The sequence below is a fragment of the Puntigrus tetrazona genome, chromosome 16, assembly GCF_018831695.1.
Source record: "Puntigrus tetrazona isolate hp1 chromosome 16, ASM1883169v1, whole genome shotgun sequence".
Taxonomy (NCBI): domain Eukaryota; kingdom Metazoa; phylum Chordata; class Actinopteri; order Cypriniformes; family Cyprinidae; genus Puntigrus; species Puntigrus tetrazona.
In genome coordinates this window covers 26,212,005-26,229,504 of record NC_056714.1, presented here as the reverse complement: position 1 = coordinate 26,229,504, position 17,500 = coordinate 26,212,005, and the positions used below count along the sequence as shown (strand labels likewise).

The following is a 17,500-nucleotide window of genomic DNA, read 5'->3' as shown; positions in this document are numbered from 1 at the left end:
ATAATTTTAATTTAAGAATTAGAGTTTCGTACATTTTTTATGAGCGTGATCCGTATAAATGCATTGCGAGCGGTTTCGGATGCAAAGGCTGCTAAAGGCACTAATCTATTAAGTTCATGCACGTTTTATGCCACTCGGTCACGTGACGCGACTCGGCCAATCGCGCGGCCCTTGCCGCATTCAGCTGCCGTCGCTATGAGGGATCTCACTCGAAATCCTCTTCCCGTTCAGAGCAGCATTTGTGACGGGCGTCTGCTGACCGACAGGACGAAACGGCAGCTGGCCGCGGAGAGGGACGCTTTATAAATCCCCCCGTCGACCGCGCGCCAGGCCTATATGTTTCCACCTGAACGACTCGAATGTCTCCCGGCACCTGTTCCCTGAAATGACCCAGCGCTCGCGTCAGCCGGTGTTTTGATGGGTTGATCTGGGTGTTGCCTTTGCATGCCTTTCGATTACGAGGCTGTCAACAAACGACTGCATCCCAACGCTCTGGAGCCTTCGCTCGAGCCCCTTTCCACCACAACAATCGTGATTATGAGAGTTATATCGAATTTCAGATTAATCAGATCGAGAGATTGAGGCGTTACAATTAATACAAAAGCCATAATTAGGAGATGAAGTGTCAGAATAACGAAACGCTATCATAAATACGAGATTAAAGTAAAAATGGTGGTCATACTTATGAGGTATAATTATGAGAAATGCAATCTTAAGTCACATTTCTGAGGCCAAAAGTCATTATTAGATACAAAGTCTACATAATTAAACACAGAGGCCCGATTATGAATTAAAAAAGTTACAAATCTGAAAGTAGAGTCCATTCATAATTAGCGCTGAGTCTGAAATTGAGAGAAATTATAACAAATTAAGCGAGATTAAAGTTGAAATGACGACGATTACTTCACCGGTTTAATCCAAAGCAGGATTAAGGCATAGTTCAATGAGGACATTCAAGTCATGATATGCACTATGTTTTATGATCAGTCGGTGTTTCTTTCATTAGAAACAGCTCACATTTACTTAAGCCTCGTCTGAAACCAGGGCTACAATTTTGACTTATTAAGTCATAATTATGAGATGAAAAGTTTAATTATGACAGCGATGACCCACTAAGTATGAGATAAGAGTAAAAGTTGTCATGATTTGTCATAACTTTGACTTTTGTCAATCTCATAGCTCTCATAACATCTCATAACATAACATTTTCTAGCTAGGCTGTGTGTCTTGTGTCTCTGAACGTGTATTTTTTGTTAAATACCAATCAAGCTCTTGAAATCGAAGCGTAAAAAGCACTTAAACATGCTTTTAAAAAGACGCACTTCGTGTACACCGCAGCGTATCACTAAAGCATAATTTCGGGAATAGAAACGAATGCATTTTTTATTTTCGTGACGATCATTTAACGCTTGAAAACCGACCAAATATCCACGTTTCCCCAAATATCCGATGTTTGCGGAGCGCAACAGAATGTGCTACCAGATGGGAGAGATAGTTATCTTCAGATTAAATTAAGCTGAAGAGAATGAATCCATAATGAGAAGATCATCTTATGGTTTTCATTCTCTTTTTCCTGACTCATCATTACGACTTCTCTAATGCTATATATATATATAATCTTTCCAAAGCTGGATTCCCCAAAATGGCCACGTCTAAGAACGTTTAGTTTTTTTCCCTGCCAGAACGTCAGACGGGAAAGACTCGGCCCGAACGAAATGCATGATGTTTTATTGCTGCAAACTGATTCGTCGAAGTGATTCGCAGGTCTGAAAAGACACTAACTTGTTTACTTCTGAGACTTCAGATAGCAGAAGCAGAAAAAGCCTCATTGCCAAGCATGTTTGCAAATGCAAGCAATTTCTGTCACAGTACATAGAGACAACAACACACAGAAAGAATAGATATATATATACACCTCATATTTATTAATCACCATCATCTTATTTCTTATTCTTTTTTACTATCAGGGTATTGCACATATATATTTTATAAATGTATTATATTATCATTGCATGAGAAATGCTCTTAATGAGTTCTTCCTGATCTAATCACATTTGTGGAGAAATCTGAAATTATGAATTCTCCCAAATAATACGTCAATAAACTGACTTGCGCATGTCAGCGTGTGATTTTAATGCAATGCAATGTAGTCAAAAATTATGAGAAGAAAAAAAAGTCTTATTAAAAATACGAAAAATAACTTTTTATCTCATAATGTGTTTTTATTCGTTTTTAAATCTCAGTTATCACATAATTATTACACTTTTTACGTCATGATTTAGATTTTGCATTACAAGACAAAAACCCAAAGTCATGACTACGAGGCAAAATCGAAATCGAAAAAAGAATAAATCGAGGAAAAAAAATATTATGAGATATAAAGTCACTTTTTTTCATCACAATTCGGATTTCCCTATAGCGTGATTTTTGTATGTTGTGGATATGCCCTTTTAAAGTCTTCCGCTTTTATGCATATGCTTCTATTGATGCGCGCTGAAGATGACGTCAAATCAAGGTCGTGGGAAATGACCGCAAGTGAAGATCTACAGGCAGAAATCTACAGCAGTGCCTACAGACCTGCAAAACATCAGAGAGGAACATGATGGCCTGCTTGTACTGACACACAGAGATCTTTGTGACGGTCCAGACAGAGCATCAGACTGCAGTCACAACATCGGCGACCGGCACGAGAATCAAGCCCACAGATGACTCAGGGGTGAGGAAACGTTCACGTCTGTCTAGATGGTGTTTTAAGAGTCACTGCTCCCCTGCTGGTTTTGCTTCAGGGCCCGGATATTAAATTTGCAATTATTTATTCTTCGCGTTCAGTATCTGTATCCAGGGCTGATTAGATGCATCGGAGCTGTGCGATAATATCGATAAACTTTTTAAATAGCCTTTTTAGTTAAATATATATTGTACGATTGAATTTATTTCTCTGATCAAAGCTACGTTTTTTCAGTTTCACGCGATAATTCTAATATGCTGATTAGCTGCTCAACAAACGTTTCTCATTAATATTAACGCAGAAAAAAAGTGGTGTTGCTGAATATTTTAGCGTTAAACCGCTATACATTTTAATTTCTCAGGATTCTTTGATAAATGTAAAATAAAAACAGCCTTTATTTAAAACTGTAAAAAAATTAATGTAATTTTATAAAAGGTTTTACTGTAATTTTCAAGCAATTTAATGCATGGTTACCGCATAAAAGCATTCATTTCTTTATAATAAAAAAAAACTGTAATGTAGTGTTCCTGTCTATTTACTTTGCTATCTAGATATGCCCAAATAAGTTGCATTGTATTATTTACATTGTTTTTCCTTTAGTCTGCAAGCCACTGACCCAGTTAAGAGCCGTTATTTGGGACAAATATGTGATGCAATGAAAACAACAATGGAAACACTGAGTCATGATTGAAATGAATTTAATGAAAGCTCACGATCAACAAAGTCTCATTCGTTAATACAAAACATTCATATATACAGTACCATTAGTACATTATTCTTTCCGCATTTACATCCACAAACCACCATCAAACCAAACACAAGAGCTCACATATAAAGGTCTACTTCTTTATTCATCCCTTCTCGTTTTTTTAAAGCAACCACGCGCAATACTCTTTCGCCAACGTGATCCCCTCGCTTTGTTTCCGCAGCGACACCGTGATGCATCCCCGGACAGCCAATGGGACGAGCGGGATGCGGTTCACGTCCCGAACCAGCGTGTTAAAAAGGTCCGAGCAAGTATTTTTTGGGCGTATTTGCCCAGTGATCAGACAGCAGAGCGGCAAAGGGAGGAGCTAAAGGTGACGGGAGGAAGAACACGTGTCAGGCAATGCAGCCTCGGCCCGTCACAGGACATCACATCTGCCCCGAGCATCCATGCGAACGCTCATGAACACGTACAGACTGCAATGCCACATTAACTGCTTAGCAATGGGCAAGCCATGGCTGACGAAGGAAACAAAGACGTTGCACCAAGCAAAATAAAGCAGCAATTTTGAGAGTATAAACTCTGCTCCGACAAAAGGTCACGAGCCAGACCGGGTTTGCATGCTCAAACGGAGCAATATTTTGAAAGTGCCAAAATTTTTGAGGGAAAAAAGTTATTTAGCTGAGATACAGCAAAACAATTGAACGCTTCTTCTTCTTTGAGGACCCAACACTCAGTCTTTGACTTTCAAATATCCAATCAACAACATCCTCTCGAACTAATCAGCCGTACACAGCATAACCAGCATGCAGCGAGCAAAGCGTGTGACACGCGCTCAGCAGGCTCAAGATTTGAGTTCCTGAAACACCTCTGTGTTTAAGGAAGACTATAATAAGGTTTTATTCACGGAACACCCACTCGTAAGTAATCTCACTTCAGTTCTCGGAGAAGTCTGACAAAAATGATCGCTCGTAATGATAACGTGCAGGATATTAGTGCAACGAAAGGCCAGAAACATACTTTCTGCAAGTACACAAATGCTTGGCTAACACATTGTTGGCGTTTTTGCGTTACTGTGGTGGTAATGAAACTCAACACTCAAGTGGTGAAAGGTTTTTTTTTTATGTACGTGTCATTAAACCACCGCGTTAAACCCTTGTGCTGTGCTGAAAACAAAGGGCTCACTGATCTGAGCTTACTCAACAAAAAATAAAATCTGTGTAAATAGTTAAATTTCATTTTAATTTAGGTGCATGAGCTCAGATCACTGAGGCCTATAAGCAATCAGAAAAAAAAAAAAAAAAAAAAAAATCATAGAGCATGAGAAATTTATTTTGTAGGATGCTTATTTTTGACTGGTAAGCACCAAAGATCCCCCCAAATTTTTGTTTTAGGAAGTCTGTAAATTTTTGTCCGGACCGATAATATTAACAGAAAAAAAAAATAAATAAAAAAAATAAATAAAGTGGCCAGAATGCAACAATTCATTTAACTGCCCCACAGCACTCTTTTGGAAATGAGACGCAAAATAAAATGGCACACAAACACCATTTAAAACAAAATTTAAAGCACAGTAACCAAAAAAAAAAAAAAATTAATAAAGTGTCAAATGTGTGCAAATGTGTAATTGAGGTCTATTGAATTTATTGTGGGTCAAACAAATCCGACTGCAGCACGCTGGTAGACAAATATTGCGTGCAGATAGAGGAAGCTGTCGCCTGAGGCTGTGCCCACTTCCTGTTCAACAGCACGCTTCTGTCGACAGGAAAACCCTTCAGATGGTTTCGTGTAAAACTCGACTCAGCAGGAATTACATTTAAATCTACAGCGATGAGTCTGGCCAGTTTCTAGACCGTCTCGAGTCACGACTTGCTTTCCATTGCTTGTTCGTGTTCAAAATATTCACAGCTTTATTTGATCGTTGTGTCTTAAAAATATTACACACAGTACATTCATCTTAAATCACATTATCATAAAAAGAAAAAGCATTAGAAAGAACATTACAGATTGGTTTCACTAAAAAGGAAAAAAAAAACGGCTTCAAACTCATGCAATTGCACACAAAGTCGGCATTAACATTTAAAGTGTTGGAGACCATTGAGAAGATATTTTCTTAAGTTAACAAGTCACTTTAACATAAGGTCCTCAAATGCTCTCTGTGTAGTACGTTTCCTAAAGTGTCTAACACCAAGTGTAGTATTGTACAGCAGCACCTCCACTAGAAGTCCTCAAGGCTGTGATGTTCTAGCGTCTTTTGGAGGAAAATCTGAGCATTTCGCTTCTGTGCATTGGACCTGCTTTCAATAGTTGCTTGGTACATCTCAAAACACAGAGGTCCTTCCCTTTTTGAAAAGCATTATGGCTCTGAGTGGAGCTCCAGATGCTATGGAGCTCAGGTTATGATCCCGACTGACTCTCTGATGCATGTATCAAGACAACTATTAAAACTCAGGCCGCGACCTCTTCCAGATCCATTGAGGGCTAAACTAAAGCAAGAGAACCTCTAAGTGGAAGTCCCGTGGTGCGTGATCCCTGGAGGTTATAAAAAAGGTAGAGTCTGAATCTTCGACATCTTCAGTTTGGCTTCGTCTTTTTCCGGACGCCGTCAATCCGGAAACATCCTCACGGGGCGGGTTGGGGGCGGACCTTCTCTGTCATTTGTTTGGCGCTGTAATACGACAGGCTGAGGCCCATGATGGCCAGCATCATGGCGATCTGGTTGACGGAGCGGTCGTGAGCCGGGGCCTGAACCTCACCAGCTACCTGCCTCTGCAAAAATAATGGGGGAAATAAATAAATAGCCGTTGACAAGACTCTTGCAAAAGCACTGAAATATTTATATGCTCAAACTTCCTCAAGAAGACCAATGTTCTGCTCCGAATTAAATCATTAAATGTTTTGGCAGTAAACATTTCGTGCTCAGACAGCAGGAGTGGACAGGAGTTTGTAATCAATTGCATATAAAAAAAAGCAAAAAGAGAGTCAATGGCAATAGGATTTTTTTAAAAGCAGAACCAGATTATGACAGCATTTGTTATGACAAGCGGTTGAAAACACAAACACACACACACTTAAACCATACTCAGGAAGGTGACATTAAGACGGTTTCAGAAGTCGCTCTGCAATTAAAGCAAGTAGGTTTATACGGGTCTAAGAATAGTAAGATGATAATCTTTTTAAGCTTAAGCAGATTTAAGTACACAATCATTAGGCAGGTCTTAACAATAAGGATGCCTGACGGGGTTTTTTTTTAGGACTGGTCAGATTCAGATTTCTTTGAAAATCTGTTGTAGAATTGGAAATTAGGTAATAGGTTATTCAACTGGCTAACATCAATTTGCAAGAATGTTCTTGGGTGTTATTTAATGAAGACACAAGCTAGAACGAGCAGTGATACTTAGAAAAACCAGTGTAATACTCAAAATATGCAGCATTTTGAGCGGATGATGCTTTTTTAAAAATTTTGCATAATGTGCCAAAAAATGCCTATGAGATGTTTTTCCACTCAATCTTCTAATAAACTTCACAATTAATTAGAAAGGGCAAGTTAAAATGTAAAATTATGAGAACTAAATCATACTCTAATCAATTTATTTGCAACTTTTACAGTGTAGTGCTCCTCCCTTTCAAATGTTAATCGGAGTACTAAATCAAGAAAGATGATTCTGGAGGTTTTAAAAACCAAATGTCAGTCAGAACAAATTAATCGAGACACTTGGTTGTTTACAACCATTGCCCCCTGCTGCTTTCATGCTATTTTTATATTCAAAGTCGTGAGAATTACATCCAGCTCATGAGGGATGGATCTAAACTGGTATTTCCCCATGTGTACACAGCCTTCATTCAGCCCTTCATGGTCATTGTTCATATAATTAGAGTTCAGTCGCTTTTAGTCAAGAGGAATGCAGTGGGTAGCGGAGATCAGGCTTTGTGTAAAAGCCAGACCGGCACCAGTCTGATCTTTCCAATGGACAGATTTACATGTCCCAAACTAACATTACTTTCTCCTAGAAAAATCCATAATGCATGCATTGCCTTCTCATTTTATTTTCATGCCGAAAAAGGTGTCCCTGACATGTAAATGTGAGCCGTCGCATTAACGTTGGGTATCTGGTGTTTGTGACCAAACTGCCAAGATTATTTTTAACAAACTGCGCTTTCCGCTTGGAAGTTGAGTTTTGAAAGCTACAGTATGTTTTCACAGCACCGTAAAGTCTTTTAAATCGCAAAGGACAGAGGAAATTTCGTTACGATACGAGCCATTTAAATCCAATCCAAGAACGTTTGCGCTCACAAACTGAACCAAGTTTGAACAAATACACACCTGCAGGAGACGGAAGTATCCAGGAGTCAGTCTGCCGAGCCTGATGATCATCGCTGGGGTCTTTGTGCGCGAGGAGTCTGAAACAATCCTCCCGAGGGTTGTGTAACGCCAAAGATTGAACCTGTAGACCAGAGAGGACGAGTCGATTAAATAACCATCCAGAGTGCAAATTTTTGCGAACATAGTGCCCCAAAGAACGATTTTATTCTGTCATTCTAAATGTTACAACTTCAAACCTTAAAAAAAAGGCCTTTGCAAAGTTCAAAAGGAAGCACAATAAATGTTTGTTTTGCCATGAACAAAATATGGCTGATGCAAGAGAAAGGGAACACTTCTAGCCGTAGGCACAATCCCAAACAAAATGTAAGTCCATTTGACTTTGGTTTCAGGGAATCACGCCTGCGTGACAGTAATCTGTTGTCTGAAAACTCATACTGTGCTGGTTTAAACCGGACCTACTCAGCCTCAAATAAGAAACATAAGTGAAATCATCCAAAGCCTGCAAGGCAGAATTACTCAGAAAAGATCCACAGAACAATGATCCGATTTTCAACAATTCTGATGCCGCTGTATGACTACTAAGAGCAAATTTGATGCTTCAAGAGTAGGATTAATAAAAGTAACTAAAACTACCCTAACCACAACTGGACAGCAGTAAGATGGCAATGGTAGACACATGTCTCGGATGCATCTACCAACCTGCACGCTTGTTCGGGAAAAGAAAAGACGACGCTGTAGAAGTTGCTCCAAGGCAAAGTCCAAAAACAGCTGGAAAGGAAAAACCAGCAGGACCTTCAAAAGTTAGCTACGGAGAGAGAATGTGGCATTTCTAGCAGCCAAAGTTGGTCTTTAAAAGCAGAGGACCGACTGCCAGCCAGACTGCGAACAGCATGAGCGCTCAGCGAATGAAGAAGCAGCTTGAAGAGGAAGTTTTCTCTGGAGCTCCGCCCTTTTATACAACCTGATCTCTCGCAATCAGATTGGCGGATTGTCTTGCTCTCTCTCTCTTTAACATGCACAGCTGTCAGAATGCATCATGCACTCTCTGGATTGCTTGCAGTCATACACACCCACTTGGCCAACCACAATATTATGGTATTGAAACACTATGAACTTATCAGATACAATTTTCTCACTTACTTGCCCACAAAATCTGGAGAAACAAGAATGAGTGTATGTCGCATTTTACAAAAACGTACACTTCCGAAAGGATGCAACATGTCGTCATGCTTGTTGTCCATTATCCTGCCTCCAAATGAGGACAGAGTGACCGCATTCACCCAGCATTATGCTTCTTCATCTCAAACCACACGGCCGTGCACAGTGTTTTCGTTATGTAAGTCTATTCCACTTCACCGCTCTGAATTACCGAATGCATCACTGCAGATTTTCCAAAGAGTGATGTAACAAAAGGTCATCGCATTGCGTAGGGATGACCTAAATTGGTAGGGGTCTTCCAAACATCCAACTGCATCGATTTAAAAAATATAATAAAACAAAATAAACAAAAAACAAAAATAAGCGCCAAAAAAAAATAAAAATAGGAAAAGAAAATATGCAAAGTAACAATGCATGTAAATCTTGAGAGCCCTAGTTTCTCCCAATTAAAAAAAAAAATAAAATTGAAGAGACTTCAGTCAGAGGAAGTAGGAAATACCAAAGCCTGTGTAGGGGGCCCTTCAAATATTGACAATGGGGGACCAAGCAGTTACAAAGTTGAGAATCGCTGACCTGAGTCAGAGCTGCCACAATTGTTTTTCTTTATTTTTCCTTGGAGCATGGTTTAGTGAAGAATTTCTCTTTTCAGTGAGAAAAAAAAAAACAAAACAAAAAAACTGTAAATTCATGCGTCATTGATGGGATTAAAGATGGGAAAAAAAAAAAAAAATTGAAAACTCACTTAGGATAAAATGATCTAACAGAACATTACCATAAAGAACATTTAAACAGCCCCTGGAATTACCATCACTAGACTTTATCTTTCAATATTTTCCCAGGTTGATTTAGATTATTATTTTTATTATGGTTTTTGCAGACATGAGAAACAAACAATAACAGACAGACAGACCCTCCGTAACAAGAGAAACATCGGTACAACGAGTAAAAATGAAAGCACAAAAATAAGATGAAAAAAGGTGGTGTACAAGACCAGCATATCCTTTAAAAAAAAAAAAAAAAAAAAAAAAAAAAAAAAGGATAATAATTATAAATAAAAAAGAAAAAGGAAACATCATTACCCTTGTAGCTCAAATAAAAAAAAAACACTGGTTCCCACATTTTCTCATTTTTCAGCATTCCCAGAGACAGTATATCTGATTCTTTCAAGATGTAGAGTAGAATAAAGTACAGTTAACCAGTCAGAGAAGAGGCCTAATATTTTTCTTCCAAAAAAGCAAAGTCATTTTTTCCCAGGTTGTTTTGCAAGTGATTGTAAATCCAGTTCATAAGTGCTCAGTTAAAAGGCTTTGAATGCCTGAGGCCGGTCTTGTTGACGCTTGCCATGAACCAAAAAAAAAAAAAAAAAAAAAAGCCATACCAACCCCTAAATACAGCAAAGAGAGAAAAACAACAAAACATTATAACCTATAAAACGTGTGGTAAAACAATGCTCTCAACGCTTATCTAAAACAAGGTCTTTTAACTTTTGATCTTGATTAGTGAAAGTACGAGGGTAAATCTCATCTAGAACATCACAAAACCAGAGGGAGAGTCCTCCATAAAATATAACGAGTACAACAGTGATACATCCCCATTACATATCCAAGGAATCTCTTAGTAAAACCCATTGGATTCCTGGATTGAACTTGATTTTGGAGAGCATTCGTAGCACATCCCCCTCTTTCAGTCTTCAACAAAGCCCTTCATTGGGAAAACCCCTCCCCACCATCCCCGCCCCCATCCTTAACTCCGCCCTCACATCTAAAAGGAGTCTGGGGGCTTCCCTCCACTCTCAGACAATGGCACCAATACAGACCACAGCATCAGGGATGCTGCACATCATTACACCAAGACCCAATCAGACGGACTGCCAGCCATAAGAACCACTCCCACTCCTAAAGCCGAAGCGCCGCCTACCTCCAGCCGCTCACGTTTGTGGCATGTGCACGGTTTCTATGGTTTCTTTAACAATGCACACGTCTGCAGCAGCGATATTAATACCGTTTGCGTCGCCTAACACGCTCTTGTAACATTCAGATTCAACAGTTTACCTATCAGTCTTCCACTGAGCAAAGGCAAGAGTGTAACATGACCAGTTACATCCAAGCAACACACACATGAACATCACGGCATTAAAGACCACATGAAGCACATCCTCATGCTAAACAATTACAGAGCATCTTGAAAAAAAGAACCAAATGAATGCATTTTAAAATGATAAAAATCAAAAACTTTCTGCCTCATCATAAGCTGTCAAAACAGACACATTTAAATACGAGGTGTTAAAAGTGGCTTGCTGACCATTTGTGATCAGATCACTCAAAGCGGTCTCCAGCGGCTCTATAGACATGCATATAGCCTTAGCCAAACATCTATGCGTCGCACTTCTACGTTGATGACACAAAAGAGGAACGAAGACACTATTGAACGTAAACTGACATGCAACCAGTAGAAACGGCCCTCATTTGAGAACACAACATGGCATTGACCAGCATTCAAAGTTGTATTAATCAGATCAGTGACTAACATCATGTAAACGTTTCTACAAAAGCAACTGAAACAACAGCTGCTGAAATAAGCTTTTATACAAAGGTTTCATAGCAAACAAACCGGCAACACTAACCTGAAACATTTCGATGCAAGACATCCCTACTTATTTTTCTATAACCAAAGACTAATCAAACATCCATCGAAACTTCTTTTTCAATGTTACTATGTAGCTTTACAATAGTAAACCAACACGAAATATTACACTAATCACTTTCTTAATTATTCAATGCAAAGTCTTCATATCAATCAGTTTTCCTTTTTCATTTAAATTGACATTTGTAATTATTTGCACACTGTAGTCAAAACCTAAACAGGAACAGTAACTACGGAATGAAGAAGATCCATAATGATCAACCAATGATGTTTGACTACCCTTAACATGCATAGGTAAACGCTTATGAAACTGTTAATATATAAACAAGAACACGTACGACAAACAGACGTATAAAGTAGACTTTACGAGTAAACAAAGGCAAAAGATGATCTATAATTTGATTTGAGACGTGTATCACATAAATCCAACGCACAGGTGATTTATTAATGATTGCATTTGGTTATATTTCCAACCAGCTGCACCACGTATTAACATCATCAGCTGGTCTCCGAGAATTTGTGATTTGAGTCAAAAGCGGGTTAGTAGGTTGCATAAAACTTGCGGAGACGCAGTTTTTGCGGTCATTGCGCAAAAGCGCCCGTCATCAAACTCATTCATTCATTTTGTGTTTATTTCTGTGTTTCTTACCTGATGGTCCGGGCCGCCGTGAGGTGAAAGTGCCAGAAACCTGAAAGCACACAATGTTCCTCCACGTTATATATGAAGCCCGGTCCTCCTATAGATTGAACAGGGGGTGGGGCTCAGGCTGGGCACGTTGAAGACCATGTGGACGTGCGGGACCCTCACTGTAGACTGACGATCGTGAATTTATTAGAACACGACCTGCACGTTTCCCTCGTTTTCTAAATTTTGGGACGCTGTTGACCGGTCCAGTTGGGTTTCCTTTCAATAATTAACAGCTGTGTTGGAAAAGAACCGTTTTGTCAATAAACCACTCCCCGCGTTATCATCTCGCTTGGCGTTTACGTGCAATTTTGGCTTTGCTTTGCAGATTGTTTGTTTGTTTTTGTGCTTTTTTTGAGCTCGGTGGCGAGGTTCATAAACGCCTCGGTGCATTTATGGCGTTAAAACCCTCCACACATACCTCACCTAGACGTATAGACCATAAACAACACAATGCACATCTCTTAGCAATTCACGTACAACCAATAGTCTAAATCCGTCTTGCTCGTTGTGGTCAAGTTTTTAAATTGGATCCAGTAGGTTAAATGCCCATCTAGAAACCACCCACCATGCTTTAAATCAGTGTAAGATGTTCATGTTGTTCTATTAAAAAAAAAAAAAAAAAACATGTAGAATCACGGTGATATTCACAAACCGTGTAACTTGCATATAAAATCTGCGGTTATGTACTACACAGTCTTTGTGCTTTCCGGTCTTAACAAGAAATGCTAGTTTTGCAACTTTTATGGGTGATATTCAGAAAGGTCATTTCCATATACATGCACGAAAAACCCAAGCCAAATTCTCACAAATGCCACTTTCAGGTTAGTTTTGCGTCCCGCCACACACGTAACCGAAACGGCACGCCATCACTCGATTATTTATAAGACTTTGCAAAAAAATACATATTTTAACGAGTGTCGTCATCTCAAGGAATCTTGCAGGCCTTTCTAGTAAAACACCGAAGAGGCGTTTTCCAGGGAGCACGTTCCCACTATTATTGAAAATATCTTCACGGAGGATGTAAAAGAAGTTGAAGACCGGTCGAGTTCGATGCGTTTGGGTGTTGCCGATTTGTTTATATACTTTTGCATAAAAATCTCGCGGCCGATTTTTCGTTGACAAACAGAGCCACCTGCTGGCCAGCGACTGAAGTACAGCTTGAATGGATTTCGCCGAATTCTTGCACGACAGCGACATCTCGCGAGAAATCAACGCAACTGCAACAACCGGTACGCGTCATCTTTTAAACGGGTTTCCAGAAAACAAACGCGCATGCTTATTATGGCAATTGCTATTGTAGAGCATTTATTGCATCTTTAAATTGCTGAGATGACCATTGGATTACATGTTAAAATATATCCTTAAAATACTGTATTTTATAACATAATCAGTGCAATCTATATATATATATATATATATATATATATATATATAAATCTCTATATAAATAAAAAAATATATGCACACACACAACAAAGTTTTTTTTTTTCTGGACAGTTTATTTATTTTTTTATTCAAAACCATTTAAAACAAAGCATTTTAAGAGTCACTGAATATCCTTCCACGGTTGCAGAACATAACTTAATAAAACAAGACAAGCTCAGAACACACAGCTCTAAAGAAATCGAAGGTTCACATTGTAAATTTATTCAACATTGTTGCCTTATTTACTTTTTTTTTTTTTTTCTCCTCGTGACAATTTCATTGTAACTTCTTTTAAAAAAATAAAAACGAAAACACAGTATTTGTACGTTTAAATGCTAACGACATGGTGAAAAGCCTTCCGAAAACGTTTTACAAACACTCTTAAGCTGCCTTTTGAGAATGTTTGGTGTTTAAAATCCAAAGATAAACCAAGAAAGAAAGAAAGATAGATAGAGCAGTAAAACAAAACTTTAGGACAATGCACTTGCTTTTTTTTTTTTTTTTTTTTTTTGCCAACAGATTTAGCGAAGGCAAACCGTTTTGGCAAAGATACAGACGACTTGATTCAAAAAAATGGGATACAAATGGATATGAATGAAATATAGTAACTCCTGTCAAATCAATCAGTACATAAAAAGCAAGTCAACAAGTCAACTATAAATGTTATTCTTAATATAAAACTTGGTAAAAAATAGTTATTTCAAACTGTACAGTCACCAAGTACATAGAAGGATCAGACACTCGTTAGCTTCTCATTTGGCGTCGCCAGCAGCGTCAACCTTCTGTGCCTAGAAGAAAGTGATTAAAAACAGTCAGTTTCAAAGTGAGCAATTACACGCTTTGCTAATTAGTTGCCGTGCCAGAGCGGATGCAGTGAGCGAAAAGCCGTTCGTTTTTTATTTATATCACTTTTAAGCGCTTTCCAGACCGACCTGGTCTGCCTTGGCGTCTCCGTTTTCAGCAGGGTTGCCCTTCTTCCCCTTGGCTGCCTTCTGCGTACAAGAAACACGATTGTGGAAATGATAAAATACACCAACCTTAGCGGTTAACGAGGCAAGGCATTCGGTCATCGGTGGAACGAAATTCGGCGACTAAATGTTTACGCAATGCTATCGAAAAGCTGTGCATCCTTACCTTGGGGGCGGCTTTTTTGGCCTTTGGTTCTGGTTTAGGAGGAGCTGGCTTCTGTAAATCAATTCAGAGACTAATTAGACGAAGAAACTTTAGCATTTATTATTTATTTAGTAAAGAGATCCTTAAGATGATACTTACAGCAGACAACCTTGCAGAGCGTCTTGTTGGCTGCAAAAAAAACAAAAAAAAAAAAAAACAATTAATATCAAATAAACCGAATAATAAAGACAGAATAACCAATATAAAATTTCTATTAATATATATATTTTTAATTATAGTGAATGTTTTACAATAGCCAGTGTGAATAAATGTAAGCTTTAAAAAGTCACATGCAGGGTAACTTAAATATAAAACAAGAAATTAATGCAAAAAAGTTCTTATGTCAATTAAAAAAAAATGATAATAATGTGATTTACACAGAAATATGTTCCGCTTTAGTTTTATGAAGAATGCAGACTAATAAGCTAAAAAGAGCTAAATAAGACAATAAAATACATTTAAAAAATACATAAGTACACAAATACAATAAGATCAAAATATATATATATATAAAACTAAATGACAAACCTCCTCCTTGCCTTTGGCGGCCTTCTCACCGTCAATCTGTAAAAACAAAACAAAGGCACAAAGGCGTTAAAGAAATCGAAAAAAATATATAAACAAGCCCAAAAACATCACATTCGTCGAAAAAAAACTATTGAAAAATAAAAATACAACGTTCTTTGTGATAGTCGCGCGCGTTTACGTCACAGGCGACAAGCCGCAGTTTTTCGTAACGGATGACTTTATTTCTGCACTGTCTTCCCGCGCATATTCAAATTCAAATCCGGGCTGTCAGTGCGCGCGGGCAGGACGGCTTCCTTTTGTTTGCCTGCATCACTACGCGCCTTTTAAACGACTGAGGGGCGACTCTCAGCGTACAGTTCCTTTGTTTTCCCCTAGATACCACTGTAAAGCGCACGAAAAGCGCGTTCGGACGGCGACGCGAGATGTTAAAAAAAAACAAACAAAAAAAAACATCTGCGCAAAGTCCGAACGCGAATAACCGGGAAAGACCGTCTTTTAGCAGACACAGGTGCTGTAAAGATGGCAGCTTGACGTTTAGAGTAGGCGTAATGCACATCAACAATGACAGGAGCAGCTTAAACGACACGACGAAACGTTATAGTTGATAAAATTGACGTTAGGACCGACAGCGTACACGCAGGCGATCTTAACGTCAAGCCAAATGATTAACATGTGAACTTCCAACACAACCCCTCTCTTCTGCAACGGTAAAATAATCACCTTATTAAATTTAAAGGCTCGTGTTTGTATTAGCAACGGAGTCGAACTAGCATAGTAAAACACTCAAGTTCCCTCCTTTTACGTTATATAGCGATCAGGCGGGTTTTTACAGGATGTTACGGATTTGTTTTGCTCGCAAAATTGTCGAAATATCAACGCGCGTTTGCAGCGTTGGCCGATTTTAAAACGCCAGTCCGGTTTTTATTTTCACTGGAAAGTCGGGTTTTTGTTTGTTTGTTTTTTTTTCTCGCTCGTGTTTTCGTCACAGCGCGGCAAGATTGACAGTCCGCCTGACAGTGAATGTGTAAAAAATCGACTGTCCGCCATTATAAAACAACCACACGATCGCAGGCGATAACGGCAACAACAAAAAAAGCGCAAAAAATAACACAAGCGCACGTGTACAATTACCAAAAATCGCGATTTTTTTCCATAAATGTGAAAAATCGCAGCGCGTCCTTACCTTTCTTTTGGGCATCTTGGCTGCAGAAAACCCCGAAAAAATGTCAAAAAAACAGAATATTTGTTTAAAGGTTGTGCTCCCGAGCAACGACACACCGCACGCCTCACAGCGCCTCGCGTAAAATACAATAACGGCTGTATATGTTTTATTAAGTTTTTATATTGAAATTTAAGATAGAAACCGGTTTAAACCAGATTTTGCATATCCCGTGCAGCGATTGGCTGAGCGGGTGATCACGTATCGCTGGGCGTCGCTTATCTCTTAAAGCAACAATGACCCAATTCCCCGCTCAGATTTCACAGCTCGGACAGAAGCTCCTGCTGCTCGTCTGGGCGAGAACGGCGCCTCTGCTGGCACACGGTTGGAATTGCACGGCAATTTAATTAAAAAAAACGCGGTAGAAATCGGTTAAGACGCACGTATGCAATATTTACGTAATTTTACACGAGTGTGTGAGCACAAGTGACCTAAAGTACATTACGGAATGAACACGATAGCGTCTTCAAATGTAAATATCTTGCGCTCGTGACGCTTTAAAAGCTTGAAAGCACAACTTTCAATAGATCTCCATTACTGGTTGATTAGTTGAGAGGTTAATCCACTGCTGCTCTTCTGTAATATGTAAATCACTTATACTGCACTCTTTGAACGCAGCAAAAAGTGATGTTCTTCACTGTTTTCTAATGCAAATGTCTACAGATGCTCGTTTTATGAGGATTAGAATATTATATAAAAGAATTGAATATATTGATTAAAACGTGAATATCGTTCTTTATTGACAGATATGTCAAAAAAGGGTTAGGTATATGTATATATATATATATATATATATATATATATATATATATATATATATATATATATATATATATATATATATATATATATACATATATATATATATATATATATATATATATATATATATATATATATATATATAT

General features: G+C 38.5%; 1 protein-coding gene and 1 long non-coding RNA gene across 3 annotated transcripts; both read right to left on the bottom strand.

Moving 5' to 3' along the window:
• Positions 1-3,423: 3,423 nt before the first annotated feature.
• Positions 3,424-12,418, bottom strand: LOC122359920. 2 transcript variants are annotated; one of them, XR_006252736.1, is made up of 3 exons: positions 12,209-12,418; positions 7,759-7,879; positions 3,424-6,203 (listed from the first exon to the last, which is right to left on the bottom strand). It is a non-coding gene; the product is annotated as an uncharacterized LOC122359920 (long non-coding RNA). The 2 variants fall into 2 exon arrangements; XR_006252735.1 differs by lacking the exon at positions 12,209-12,418 and adding an exon at positions 8,458-8,678 and having other exon boundaries at positions 3,425-6,203.
• Positions 12,419-13,725: 1,307 nt separating this feature from the next.
• hmgn2 (high mobility group nucleosomal binding domain 2) lies at positions 13,726-16,773 on the bottom strand. Its single transcript, XM_043261900.1, has 6 exons — positions 16,557-16,773; positions 15,374-15,409; positions 14,945-14,974; positions 14,807-14,857; positions 14,605-14,664; positions 13,726-14,460 (listed from the first exon to the last, which is right to left on the bottom strand). The coding sequence occupies exons 1-6, from the start codon at positions 16,569-16,571 to the stop codon at positions 14,425-14,427; spliced, it is 228 nt and encodes a 75-aa protein (XP_043117835.1). The 5' UTR covers positions 16,572-16,773; the 3' UTR covers positions 13,726-14,424.
• Positions 16,774-17,500: the final 727 nt, after the last annotated feature.

Excerpts from the sequence above, each read along its gene's own strand:
- hmgn2 (XM_043261900.1), bottom strand. Across the intron at positions 14,975-15,373 it reads CCGCCAAAGGCAAGGAGGAG|CCAACAAGACGCTCTGCAAG; the intron begins GTTTGTCATTTA and ends TTTTTTTTGCAG. Across the intron at positions 14,461-14,604 it reads GAGACGCCAAGGCAGACCAG|GCACAGAAGGTTGACGCTGC; the intron begins GTCGGTCTGGAA and ends ACTTTCTTCTAG.